This window comes from Thunnus maccoyii, chromosome 9 (assembly GCF_910596095.1).
Source record: "Thunnus maccoyii chromosome 9, fThuMac1.1, whole genome shotgun sequence".
Classification (NCBI taxonomy): domain Eukaryota; kingdom Metazoa; phylum Chordata; class Actinopteri; order Scombriformes; family Scombridae; genus Thunnus; species Thunnus maccoyii.
In genome coordinates, this window is record NC_056541.1 from 13928221 (window position 1) to 13942641 (window position 14421).

General features: G+C 39.7%; 2 protein-coding genes across 3 annotated transcripts; one reads left to right on the forward strand and one right to left on the reverse strand.

Annotated features, from left to right (window-relative positions):
• Positions 1 to 12: 12 nt before the first annotated feature.
• znf367 (zinc finger protein 367) lies at positions 13 to 5708 on the reverse strand. Its single transcript, XM_042420293.1, has 5 exons — positions 4706 to 5708; positions 3713 to 3863; positions 3243 to 3362; positions 2551 to 2689; positions 13 to 2374 (listed from the first exon to the last, which is right to left on the reverse strand). Exons 1-5 carry the CDS (start codon positions 4982 to 4984, stop codon positions 2116 to 2118), a joined length of 948 nt encoding a protein of 315 aa, XP_042276227.1. The 5' UTR covers positions 4985 to 5708; the 3' UTR covers positions 13 to 2115.
• A 3244-nt stretch (positions 5709 to 8952) lies between these two features.
• Positions 8953 to 14171, forward strand: LOC121903356 (intracellular hyaluronan-binding protein 4-like). Of its 2 annotated transcripts, XM_042420290.1 has the most exons (10): positions 8955 to 9023; positions 9299 to 9527; positions 9641 to 9879; positions 10623 to 10764; positions 11299 to 11466; positions 11550 to 11621; positions 11724 to 11804; positions 12946 to 13123; positions 13493 to 13681; positions 13917 to 14171. In XM_042420290.1, the coding sequence occupies exons 2-10, from the start codon at positions 9379 to 9381 to the stop codon at positions 13980 to 13982; spliced, it is 1284 nt and encodes a 427-aa protein (XP_042276224.1). In that variant the 5' UTR covers positions 8955 to 9023; positions 9299 to 9378; the 3' UTR covers positions 13983 to 14171. The 2 variants fall into 2 exon arrangements, with proteins under 2 accessions (XP_042276225.1, XP_042276224.1); XM_042420291.1 differs by lacking the exon at positions 11299 to 11466 and having other exon boundaries at positions 8953 to 9023.
• The last annotated feature ends 250 nt before the right edge of the window (positions 14172 to 14421 follow it).

Consider the following 14421-nt stretch of genomic DNA (forward strand, 5'->3'; position numbering starts at 1 on the left):
ATGAATTTGGGATCTGGTTCAGTGAATGTTTATTGAAGTTCAGCAATGGTATAACAGTGTGGGCAGCCTGTCAGAGAAATCTTACCTTTAAAATGTGTAACAAAATGTCTACCAAGCAAGCAGGATCACTCTACACATGTCACAAAACATGAAAAAACTGTTGGAGGATGTTAGCAGAGGGGACAACTGAAACTAAAATTCAACTTCAAAGCTCTTGGTAAATCGTGCACACTCAATATTCTAACAAACACAATCTGTATATATTAAATGCCATAAAATTTCTCAAACCACAAAATAGTCTAAGGGTTAGAAATGCTTCAAAATATACTATAATCGGGTACAATAAATCATTTGGCGTTTTGATTATCAACAATTTACTTGCCTTCCAGTTTCACCTTAACTCCACAATTTAGGGCAATTTTGTAAAAATCAAACAAATTCAAACATCACAGCTAAGAGTGACAGAGTGAGAGACAGGTTGTAGGTGCAGGTTTCCACAAAACAACCAGATGTAGGGCAGTTATGAGAGGCTTCATACAGTGTTGAATGATGTAGTGTTGCTTAAAAAAAAAAAAGAAAGAAAGAAAAACACCCAGCACTACACATCAGTTTATGAAAAAAACAAGTGCCATTTTCCTGGACACATGACAAATCTAATCTTCAGTGCATTGCAAGCTTAATCCAAGACTTAATAAAGGGTGCAAGTACTTAAAACATATCTTAACTAATTTTTCTTTCAATATGGACCGAAATGTCTAATATTGACAATTCATGTTAGCTCAAAAGGTTGAATTATTGTGGCTGAGAACTTTTTTTTTTTTTGCTGATATCAGAATATTTCCCTTTAGACATCGTCATGATGTCAGCACCCTAAAACAGAAAAAAAAAAAAATGGTGAAATAAATATCTCATAATTTAAACTTTGAAATGAGATGACATACATGCACCACACACTACCATGATGCTATGCCTGTATCATAACTGGTCTACCACCTTTTAATATAAAAGATGGCGGACATCATGCTTCCTAAAAAATATCTCCCGTCTGGTTGGAATACAACTTCTGGCCTGCAGATTTTATGTTTCTTGTTGTATCTATGAGGAAAACTGCTGTAAAAAAATGGGAATATGGCATGTCCTAAGAAGTACTCTGGTTCTCCAAATATTGTAGAATATTAATGAACTCAAACCAGAAGACACTGAGATGCGTCTTTCCCGTGCATCTCTGGTAATGTCGTACGGATACTATTGTGTGTATTTGTACTGAAACAAGTGATGAAACTGTCAAAAGTTTGGATTGTTTGGAAAAGCTTGTGCCTCGCCAGACCTCTGGATTAGGCTTGCAATGATCACCTCTCATTCGCATATAAAAATGACCATGTCTCCTGTCAGACTGATCCAGCTCCCCCGATAATTTTTTTCTTGTCTCCTTCCGTCCACCTATTCTCATCTCTTCTTGGAAAGAGTTGCGTAGGTGAGGCTAAAACTATCTGAAATCTTTCTCAGTCCATTTCCGCCACCGCTGCTGTCATCGGTGGCGGAAAAGTTGTGCTTTACGACGCTAGAGATGAAACCTAGGAGCCATTTGACAGTCGGAATGAAACTTACATTTCCTAAGTTTAACCACACCCTGTATCATTCTGTCCATCTGAGCTTAATCCATATATACATCAGTCATACACACTCTCTTACACTCACAATATACTTAAAAAAAACTCGTTACCATCAAAGTGCAAACAAAACAAATTAAAAACATAACAGGTACTCTTCCTTTGCCTTCAGAAGGCAGAAGAAAGAAAAGACATTCTTCATATAGTCAAATCTACAATAATAGCAGCCTAAAAGGATAAAATGGAAGCTGAATAAGGTGCTTTAGCTTGTGCCTTCCTGGTGCTGTAAAGGGGAATAGATGTCGCTGTACATTAACACTGATCTTGGGCCAATTCAGCTCTTTCTCAAAGTCTGGTTTCACAACTTGATAGAATACACTAAACTAGTCATTGATCTGCGTTTATGAACCATTACTAACTGCAGCACATATTGCAGGAAGGCGGATTGGGAATGGAGATATGAGGGGTGGGGGTTTGGGGAGAGGGTGGGGGGAGAGGGGGGAGTTCAGGCAGACAGGTTGTTGGCCAGCTCGATGAGCGCCAGAGCACCGTGGAGGCGCTCTCGTTGCTCCTGGAGGCGGCGCTTGGCGGCTCCCCCCTGGTTGCCCTTCTCCTCGTCTTGGGTCTCCTCCTCTTCCCCGTTCTCCTCATCGGACTGAAGGAACTCCATGGGATCCTGTTGCTCCTGGTCCTCAGCTCTCGCCTTGCCCTGCTGCTTCACCTTGGTGGTTGTAGGAGCACGCTGCTCGCGAGTTCGCCAGTACCTGCACGGACAGAGAGAAAGGCGCATATTAACCTACAATGTAAGCTGAAATTGTGCTATATTTCAAAGTTATTCTATGCATTCTTTCTGTAACTACAGCTCTCTATAAAAAACAGGTTGTGAACCCATCTCAGCTCAGTCCACCTGTCGAGAGAATTTATAAATGCAGCCGCTTACTTCGCCAGCCACTCTGCCACAGCCTTGTTGTCCACCGACTGGGCCTTCCCCTGGCCCTCCTTTGGTTCCTCCCTCTTCAGGCGGGAGAAAGGATGCTTGGGGCAGTGACGGTTGGCATGCGTGAACCGATTGCCACACCCTGAGGAAAAAAGCAGCAAACCAGCAACACATTAATCAGCAACAGGTGTGAATAAATGCAGTAAGTCATGAGGGGTCATGTTTCTGTGTAAGGCATGACCTATTATGGTTAACCACAGTTACGAAAAGACATGAGGCACAAATTCAGTTTTGTTTTTAAATCAGTAATAATTGTGAATCAATCATTTTGTTGTCACTGTTATTCACTCAAAAATTCTAGTGGTGATTTCCAGCTAGGACATTATTCTTTATTATTCACAGTAAATATACTAGGAATAGTGAAATTGTCACAATTGTGTATTTCAGGTACTTTCCAAAAGGCTTCAAGTATAGTTCAACCAATTAAAAGCTCCAGTCAGTCAAACTAACTGAGCCACATTTCAGGCCACTGGAAAGTACCTAAAAGTGCGAGGTAGCAAAACTGTGTTGCTTAGTGGAATAATAATACTTCATTCAGTTGGATAGGACAGCCTCTTTTAAAAACAACGTGATAGACCACCTCGTGTGGCTTCAGTCTTATCTTTGCTAAATGCTGATTGAGCAGTAAAACGCACCTTTCTCTGAGCAGACGAAGGGTTTTTCCCCAGTATGCAGCCGCTGGTGCGTCTTCAGCTGACCGCTCTGGACAAACGCCTTCCCGCAGTTTGGATAGTCGCACAGATAGGGTCTCTCTCCTGGAGGGGGATATTTTTCAGATAATTGTTTTACTGATCAATAGTTATCACACAGAACTGCTTAAAATGATACACACATGCACTATTTTCAAATGCAAATGCTGCATTCAGAGCAGGGAGGTCAGTTTTTTTTTTCTGCTTTCACAGACCAAGCAGAGCTGTGACCTCTCCTGTTCAGCATCTGGTCATACAGATGTTTACATGACCCTCCCTGCTTCTACAGGTGTAGGAAAGGGCATTACACCACCACAACAGCACCACCTTTTTTTAAAAATGTACTTTTTCATAATATATCAATACATTATAACCTTGTTAATATACAACGGACATGCCTCGCTGTCTGAACTCACCTGTGTGTGTTCTCTTATGAGCCTGGAGAGACTTCTCTCTGGGGAAAACCCGGTTGCAAATGTTGCAGCGGATACGGCTGGATGAAGTCTCCCCCTCACTTATCAGCTCCCGGACAGTGTCGGCTCGTGGACGGCCTCTACGGATACCATCCTGACAGCAAGAATACACAGTTTTCAGTTTTCAAATCAGATAAACTGGCACCTAAATTACATGTTTTCCTATCAGCAGAACAGCAGATCTAACAGAGTATAATTTGTAGTTTGAGTACAAAATGTCTCCAAACGACATAATAAATGTAAAACATACAGGCACATGATGTTAAAACTACTTTTATTACATATATGCATCTGTATTTGTTATTATAAAGAAGTATTCAGTGCAAATTAGTTACCAGTGGTTTGTACTCGATACATTGAAACATAATGTCGATCATTATGTCCTTCGCTGAACTCACGTGGGTTACATTGTAGCACGTTTGTTCATTATAATTCATTCATTCACATCCGGTAACATTTTTGGCGCGCGACTAGACGTCATGTATGAGCAGCTGCTCCCGAATCAGGAAGTAACTGGGGTTTAAAATCCACCATGTCACACCCTAATGCGCGGGCGTTTTTTTAAATGACTCCCAATCCCGGCCATATTAAGGCTGAGTCCATTCATAAATTCACAATTTTACATATTATATCTCAATGTTTTAACAGTTATTTACCTCTAGACTGTATTGATCTTCTCCAACTACACCGTTTGGGATAGTTTGTCTTTAAAAAATATCAATATTATCATGCATGCACTGTTATCTAGTGTTATAACTGGTAATTACACATATTGTAAGTGTTGTTATAAGTTATAAATGTTGGTATAAATGTAATCTGGTGTTGTCAACAGCCTCAAACTACACTAGAAGAATATTTTTTGACCAAAACTACTCAATATGTGCAGCAACATCATTTACATATCACAGTTTATAATGAATGGGGTTCAGTTTCTACCTTCATCTGGTCAGGCGAAGGAGCAGTGTCCGCTTCTCTGGCCGTCTGGGTCCCGGTAGGGGACGAAGCCCCGCTCAGTGAGCCCGGGCTCAGAGTCACATTGTGGGCGTTCTCCCCCCATTTCCAAGGGTAGACCATGAAGTCGCTGAAACCGGGGCTTGTCGGCGTCAGAGCCTCCGCTTTCGCAGGTTTGATCGGGGTGGTCTTGATGACGGACACTAAAACTCTTTTGGGCGAGTCGTTGCAAAAAATAACGTGCGGGTGCTTGTTCTCAGCCATGGTATAGATGTCAGAATCCCGGTGTTAGTCGGAAAAACAAGTTTAAAAAAAAAAAAAACTGGTCAAAGTTTTACTTCTGTTTGATTGTTTTAAGTGCGCCCTATCAATCTGGAGTGAATATGTCCTTCATTTCCAAAGAGGCAAAGAAAAGAGATCCTTCGCTACAAAGTATCCGCAGAAGATACAGTCAGAGATGAAGATGACTGGTAGTTTCCTCCTTGACGCGGCCACTCTGAACTGACCTGTGTGCGCCCACAGAAGCGTTGTCCCGCGTTACAAAATCGCGCTCGTCGACCGGCCAATCGGCTGCAGGGATGTAATCCCACGTGTCAAAATTAACCAATGACAGCACTCACATAGAACCAGCTAGCAAGCCCAGCCTCGAACATCCAGCGCGGCGTTTGCGATTGGTCGAAACGCTTCTGTCCAATTAGATTTAAACACTCGACGCCCGCTCTTGCACGCGGACACCAAGATTGGCCAATAAAGAAGCGCAAAGTGCATGTTCGCCCACGTCTAAGCCAATGGAAGTGAAGGGCGGTTAATTTTACATTGCAGACGAGCAGATGTTGCTTTCCCGCGCTGAAGAGTCTGTTTATGTTATTACATTTTTGGTCAATTTAAAGGGAAAGGAAACGGTGGCTCTGAGGCGCCAAAGTTACGTAATCATTTAGGGCGGAAATACTTGAACAAAGGGTGCACTGTGCGGGAGAAAAAGAAATAGAAACTTAAGGTTATTTGAATTATTTTTGGTGATGTATCAGTGTAATTTTGGAAAACACACAGTTTAACTTTTATCTTGACTCCCCAAAGAGAAAATCCATCCAAAGCAACCCATATGGTGCTTTTCAAAAGGTTTTACAGAATAATAAAGTGCACACTTACATACTGGAAACATGAAGACATGTCTTAATGATGTCATCAACTGACATTTTTTGGTCTACTGACATTGACAGTGACTAAGTTTATGGATTCATAACATTTTTGTTTTAGATGTTAAATCAAAATCAGTTTTATTTAAATAGAGGGGTTACAGTTCATATAAATAACTTAAAGTGTTCAGTCATGGTGTCCTATGAGTTTTTCCAGTTATTCACTCTGTAGTGCAACGGAAGACTTTGTGTTTATCTTTGCGTGCCTTTCCTGTCTGTCACACTCATTCACCCAGTTACTTAAAAAAAGGCAATCCATACACTGCACTGTATGCCTTCAAAACTTAATTGCCCTAGTGTGTCAAAAAAGAATTGATTTACTCTTGAATGCACATCATACAGATTATAACTAAACTATACAAACTATAGTCCAGAATTTATTTGTACTTGTGCTATTCTTCATGACAAATGAATCCATTCTGCTATCCATATTTGAATGTCATGCACCTACATTATCTTGTAGCAAACATAGACTATTTTATTGTAAACAATACAAAAACTACTTTTGTATCTCAGACTGGAAATAAGTCTCAGTTAAATCTGGATTTTCTTTTTATAGCAATGATCATTTCATATGTGTCTACACTATAAGACTGAATGCTTTAGTCTGTACATTACACTCATAAACTACACTATTAGTAATATTTTCAGAATTGGATTTATATTGACAAAGTGATATACAGTTTAATAGAGGCCTGAGGCCCCCAAACCTACCCTGTAAATAGGTTGACACCATACACTTGTACTTTCTACTCTGACCACTAGATGAAGCCAAGTTTCATTGTGTCAAAGATATCCTGACTCATCCTACTAGTGAGAGTGACACAGCTTATCCGTGTAACAGTGTAACAGTGTTTGAGGTATGATGATCAAATTGTATCGCCACAGTACATGGATCTGAATATTAAAAATGTGCATACAAATATATGTTTGATCAGTTTTAATGGTCATTCATCTAGTGATCCCTGAAGGGAAATTAGGTTCTGTCTGAGGCAAAGAATAACATTTAGATGGAAATGCAGTCTATGAATAATTTTGGAGTTTGCATTTTACTTATTTACACAGTTTAGGGCAAACTGTATATACACATATGCATACTGAAATTTCATTCAGATTGTGCCATAAAAAGGAAAAATGAAGGCTACACAGTAATCCTTGTATTCCTGAACACAGCTGAGTTCAATAGCTAATGAAATGTCCACTTAAAGTAGACACACTTTAATACTTATATAATTAACCTACAAATTAAGTACAACTGAAATTGACCTTCATAAAGCTACTCAATGGGTCTAAGCCTTAGTTATTGCACACTAATAATACTAATAATACAGCAACATAGAAAGAAAATAACTATTTTCATGTCATGTTAGTCTACAAGAGGAAATAATTCATTTCAACTGGCTGCAACTCAGTTGTTTGGCCTGAGTAGCTACAGCTGAGGTTTTGTCAGGTTTAAGCTTTGCAGGAGACCTATTATGCTTTATATCTATATCTATGTTACACATGGTTAAAGCTCTAAAACCTGAGGTTAATGTATGTAGAAATGCTGCCTGCAAGTTAAAAGCAAGGGCTTTAGCCTGTTCTGAACTTTTCATTTGTAGTTGACGTCAGTTGTAGTTGTCACACATGCCCATATACAGCAGTTTGTTGGTTGCTAAGGTTGTTGCTAAGGTTTTTCCATGTGTTGCTCGCGTTGTCCACTCTCATATTTCAGATTGGATTCCGGCTTGAATATGTAAGGATGTATTTGAGAAGTTGACATTTTGAGTAAAGAATGCAACTTCCTGAAGCTGACCAATCAGAACAGAGTGGGCTCATCGGGAGGGGCCTTAAAGAGACAGGAACTAAAACAGCCTGTTTCAGTGTTGCTAACTTAGTGACTTTGTTGCTAGAGTTAGCATCTTTTCAGACCCCTTTAGTGACTTTTTGATGGACTTCAACTACTCTCCTTGAAGGGAGTCGCCAGTATTTCTCAGTGAATGAGCGCTAATGTGGCTTTCTTGACTGTTCAGTGGGTTGGACAGAGCAACAGCATGTTCAGCCAGACAGAGTCATGAATGAGCTGTGAATGTGTGTACTTAATGACCAATCATTGATCCTCATTGTTTTTATTCTAAATGATTTAACTTTACTATCTAAGTTTGATTTTGTTTTGTCAAAATAGACAGAGTTAACAATAGTGAATTTACTCCGGTGCATGATCATCTCTCTATTCATGATATTTCAGTTAGAGTTGATACAACAGGCTGTATAAATATTATTGTTAGAGGTAGATTTCGATGCACATTGATGAGCTGCTTGAAAAGAAAAATATCTAATGAAATAGCTAGTTACAGTCAGTTTAGTTGAATTTCACTTCATTTTCTATAATTTTTTTTAGAAAATCTTGTATATATGTAATTATGTCAGGACGTCATAGATATGCAAATTAACACGTGACTTCATCTAGTGACATCTTGTGACTTTTCCTAAAGGCTTTAGCTACTTCCCACTGAAAATAGTTGGCAACACTATTAGACAGAGGTTGAACTCAGGGGTGGTGTAAAGGGTCAGTATAAGATAAATAAGGAGTTTTTTTGAACTGTAAATCATGCAAAGATATTCCAGTAAAGCCCCAGAATAAAAATATAGACCTGAAAATCTGCATAATAGGTCTCCTTTAATGTTAGCTGAATTTATTACAACCACTAGCTTCCCAGGACTGGAACAACTGCTGCCAGCTAAAGACACTCAGAACAAGCTTGCTCTGACAGGAGAATGACAGATGCCTTTTTACTAACTAACCGTGTTTAAATTTGTCTAAAAATGTATAAGTAGCTAGCACACAGACTTACAAATCTAACTTTGGCCTTCTAAACCACCGAGCTTTCAAATCAATTGCATTATTTGGATTACTAGCAATTAACGTTAGCCTGGCTGGTTTGTTTTTATTGTCAAACTGAAACTGTCTTCCATTTATAATTTACAGTATAGCGTTACCATGGTTACCCAGAACGTTAGCTGTTAGCTAAATAGCTAACATTAGCTAACCCTCAACAATTGCCTGTTCCTGCATATGAAATATCACAGATATCCTCACAATATTCCCATTTAAACATCGTTTTTCGGTAGTACTCAGTATTACTTAAGCCTGCAGTCATTTTCAATGATCAGTGTTCTTTATTAATTAGGTTATCCTGTTTTTATATAATACAATATAATATTGTTTCAAGTTCTAATGTTACCTTAGCTTTATAACGGTAGTTGCTAGTGTCAGTCATGTAACTATCTGCAAAATGGAAATGTTACATTGAACCTTATGTATTTATGCTTTTTTTTTTTTTTTTTTTTTTTTTTTTTTGATAAATAAACTGCCTTTCAACTTCAGTTCCTGTCCCAGCAGGAGCTGACTAAGCAAAGACTACTGGCAGAGGACTGCAGCCAAATCAATGCAATGAATATTGATTAGCCGACAGCCTATTGATGAGCACAGGGGCGTGGTGTCGCTTGTTTCCACACGTGCGGACATTTAAAAAGTGTCGACAAACTGCTGCGGGCGTTTGCTGGAAGTTTAACAGGGACATTGACGGACCGTCTGCAGCTCTTTTCTGTTGCAGCTTTGCAGGAAAACGGTGGTTTTTCATGGGTTTTGATTTTGCTATTTGACATGCGCTTATATTGACATTGTGAGAGAGGAAACCAGCTTTTGAGCTCTGCTTTTTCCCCCTCCCTTCATCATACACAGGCTAAAAATGCTGCCGGACGCCTACGGCTGCGTTGTGGCGAACAGGTTCGGAAATCTTCTGGACGACGATGCTGACCCGTTCGACTTGATCAGCGAAGTGGAAACGGAGAAGGACAAAAAGAAGAAGAAAAAGAAGCAAATAGATGATAAGAAAGCCAAACAGAAAAAACCCGGAGAGAAGGAATCCCAGAAGGACAGACGCCTTCCCATCGCGTCGGATGGTGTACACCCTGCACCAGGTAAAGCTAGACAGCCCTGGCTGCATCATCGCTACACACCCTAACATCCACATAATTCTGGCAGCTGCGACTATTTCTAGATTGGATAGTCCTGCCAAGAGTGGCCAGCTTGCTTAGGCTGTGTCAGCTGCTGATGGTGCAGGGTCAGCGAGGCTGCAGAGCATGTGCATGCTTGTCAGGGTGGGTTTCCAGGTCGCTGTGTTGTTTCACTGCACGCCATGGGCTATCTAAAGCCAAATAACTGCATAGCACTGTAGAACAGTGTATAATTGAATAGTTTTTCCAAATATGGGAATACTCCATGTATATTTCCAGTGTTTTATAGGGCAATAACTGTTGACCAAGATGTTATTAAACCCTTTAGGGACCATATTATTGATGATAATGTTTAGTTTGTTTGAAATACACCCCTGTTTTCCATTCTTTGATTCATTAATTCCTTCATAGGTTGGAGGATTGAGAGAGTATAAACTGGAGACTGGACAATGTTTTAATGTCAGCTTTGAGGCACAGCTTAGTAAAAGGAAGATTGGAATACCTTGCCAAGCCCTCTTGCCTTAACAGAGTTGTATAGTCTGCAAATTAGAGGGTTTTGTAAATCATTGGTTCAAACGAGAGCATTTGTGCTTGATTTGCCTACCCAAACATGAAATTATCCAAGATTTTCATTGTTTACAGACAATGGGAGCAAGAGAAACAGGATATAACTGAGTATGCCTCAATAACCCACTTTCTGTCCCCAGTTCGTAAGCAGCAGGGCCGAGCTGGACCTGTGAACGAGAGCGGAGATGGCAACGAGGAGGCCCAGAGAGGCATGAGGATGGCTGGCTTCAGGGAGCGTAGGGCCAACCAAGAGGAGTACCCAAAGGAGTTCTCCATTTCTAAGTATGTGAGCTCATACAAGCTGAGGTGAAAACACAACACACTGCATTTTGGTTTCTACAAGTCTGTATTTGCACTTTTTTATAGGTTGCCAACACTGATAGTTTTTCCAATTGTCAACTGTGTAAAATGTCATTTTTGATCAATTTACCCACACATATAGTTTTATACAGTCACAGTTTTATCCCCCTCATCATCCCTAACTAAATGATGCAATTATTTAATGCAAGATTGTGCAGTTTTTTTTAAAGATGTCACATTCTTCCTCTTAAGATAAAATGTCAAATTCATGAGTAATGAAAGGCGCCACTGCTCAGTTCAGTACATTGAGGGATTTTGCTGCTACAGTCTTATTACCTGCATACATTTTAGCATTTTACCTTTCTTGTCACTGATTAAGTAATGTCACCTCATCACTCAGTTTTTCAAAATAAGATGTACAGCCAGTGATCAACCTCTAGAGCAAAACGCCACCAGCTGGGTTTGAAATGGAGCTGTCAAAGGAATAAACTCAGGTTTAATCTGATTGGTCCCCAGGCCTGCCTATAATCCAGACTATGACTACAGAGGCAGAGGAGGGTTCAGAGGCAGGAGAGGAGCACGAGGTGGAGGTGGAGGTGGAGGTGGTGGTGGAGGAGGATACATAAGGAACCCAGACAACTTTAACCTGAGGGGAAAAAGAGAATATGATCGACACAATGCAACGTAAGCCTTTTTGTTCACTTGCACTTGGTGTTTTTTTTCTCATAAAGGTGTATTTACACTTTTTTTTAAAACATTTGTTGCAGTGGTATCTCCCCTGAGGAGAAGCGTGGAGGCAGAGGACCCTGGAACTGGGGTTGTGTTGATGAAGCTGCAAGGTTGGTGAACTTCCATCATCATCAACAACATGGAGATGTCTATTTCTCAACGTGGGCACAATAGAAAGTTGTTTTTGTCCTTGTCTCCTGGGTTTTTTGAAGTGAGTTAATGGAGGTGACGCCCGATGCTCCAGTCAAATCTGAGGAGCCCCATGTACCAGCGGAGGAAGAGAATCAGAATCCGTGAGTAATGCACACAAGCGTCCTTCTTAAAAATATCACAGCCACAGCCCCATTGTCCAGTGACTGATCAGTCTGATCAACCAGAATGGTAAAATACACTCAACAGGCACTTTATTAGGAACATCTGTGCAATTTAATGCAATCCAATACAGCAGCTTTATATAATAATCTAGAAATAGTGGATTTGTTTCATTATCGATTAATCTGCCTATTATTTTCTTGATTAATCAATTAATTGTCAGAAAATGGTGAAAAATGCCTGCTATGATTTAAGATGTATTTCAGTATCTTGTTTTGTCTGACCAATAGTCCAAAACCCAAAGATATTCAGTTTATTGTCATATATGACAAAGCAAATTGTCACATTTGAAGACCTTAGAAAATTACTTAAACAATTAATAAATTGGATTATCAAAATAGCTGCTGATTAATTTTCTGCCGATCAACTAATCGACTAATCATTGCAGCTCTACAAATCATGCTTGTTGTTGTTGTTGTTGTTGTTAAGCATCCTCAAACAAATGAATAGAAGGAAGAAATGTAGCCTCTCTGCTTTATTAATTGTTATTATATAATTATTGTTACCCAAGTTATATTTAGTCAGACCAAATTATACTGAACATGTTGAGGGTTTTGCTTTTTATTTTGTTCATGAACACTATGATAATATATGAATATAATTCTTGTGGACATTTTCACAATGACATTTACTTTTTCTCCTGGTGTACAGCAAGTTTGTGGAATTCAAATACCGAAAGATTTTTTAAACGTAAAGCAAAGTTTGTATTTACAAATAATCCCGAGCCATCTGTTGGGTTAATATTACATAGAAAAATGCTTTTTTTTTTTTTTAAAGTGCTGCTCATACTCAGGTTACAACAATGTTTCAAATTGACTTTTGCCCTTTTTTCTAGAGTTACATTTAATACATGCCCCTGGCTACCAAAAATATGCCAGTGAAATGTATTTTTTCTGGGCGTGAGCTGTTTATTTATTTATTTTTTTTTCATGAGAATTATGTGCTGGAACCCTAAAATCTTCTTTTTTTTAAATTTTGCAATGTCACACTAGACTTAAATTATAGAGATAAAACGTCTGTATAGCGTGGACTGAAAGATATAGCTTGCCCCTCTTACGATAGAGCAACTGAAGAGGAGGACGACGGAGAGATGGTGGTCCAGGTTGCCATGGAGATGACCCTGGATGAGTGGAAGGCCCTGCAGGAGACAAGTCGTCCCAAGGCAGAGTTTAATATCCGTAAAGCAGAGAACAAGATTCCCTCCAAAGCCAAGGTCATCCACCAGTCAAAGCACGTTGAGGTATGTTAAGAGTTAGTGGAGACCAAAAACAGAAACTCCAACAAATGTTTCTCCGTATCTGCTGGATGTGTAAAATAAGCAACTGTTACCTTGTTTCTGTTGCCCAAAGTGGCTCAAAAATCAGTTGTTGTAGGTTTTGGCAATATTGTTATCTTGTTACATTTCACTGTGACAGTGTAAACTAGCCAATGAGTGAATCAAGCTACAGTTGTCTGTACTATTTGGTCCAGTTTGCAGTGAACAGTAAAATTAGTTAAACATTTTCAGCCACATTTATATGGTGGCTATTATGGTGGTGAGTTTTGCTGTATCTGTCAAGTTCAACTGTGAGTGTCAGACTATATTTAACGTTTTACTTTCCATCTTCAGACCCTCAAGGAGACTCTAGATGACATGGAGGACGAGGGCAACTTCCTCCGCCGGTCTGTGAATGACATCACCTCCCTCCTGGACATCAATTTCGGGAGTCTTGGACGCCCTACTCGAGGGGGTCGAGGCAGGGGAGCACGAGGTGGTCCGACTACTCGCCCAGAGAGACCCAAACCCATTATGGAGAGGGTACGTTCTCAACTCGTAGGTCACTTAAGATGTAAAGTCAAACTTGTCTCTGGACACAAAATCATAGCAGAGTTTTCATTACATGCTTCATTCACGAAGCAAACTACCAGAAAATCATCTACAAAAAACAATACAATCTACAGAACATCAAAATCAAGCAGAATATTAGGAAGAGGTCCACAAGATGTGTATTATCATCTAATTTGACACTAATGGCTGTGTTGGTTCCCTCCAGGAGGATGAACTTGCTCCTGACCCTGATGACCCGGAAGACTTCCCAGCACTATCAGCAGGAAGATAACAGACTTCACTTCATTCAGCTCCTGTGGGGGAAAATAGGTTGCACTTAACACTTGCTAGAAAACACAGTTTTCATGTTTACGCTGTTCTTAAGGTTTGGGGGTTTTATTGTACTTGATTTATTGTTCCATTGCACTGAAGGCACTGTTCAGCATTTAACTTGTGGAGAATAAATGCTTTTGCAAGTTTATCTTGGAGCTGTAATTCTTGAAAACAAAACTAGGATCATTTACTCCAAAAAAAAGTAGGGAATGTGATCAACTTTGGTACTTTTAACCTGAGTTGTGTTTTGCATCTGTAGCCAAAAATGTGACTGCGCTCAGCCAGGAAAGAGTCTTGAGTACTGTGACATATAAAAACAAACTGCTTTGCCTTCAGAGAATGTTCATGGATGTAAGATCAGTGAGGAAATAATACATCTGGGTGTAATTATGGTTGAA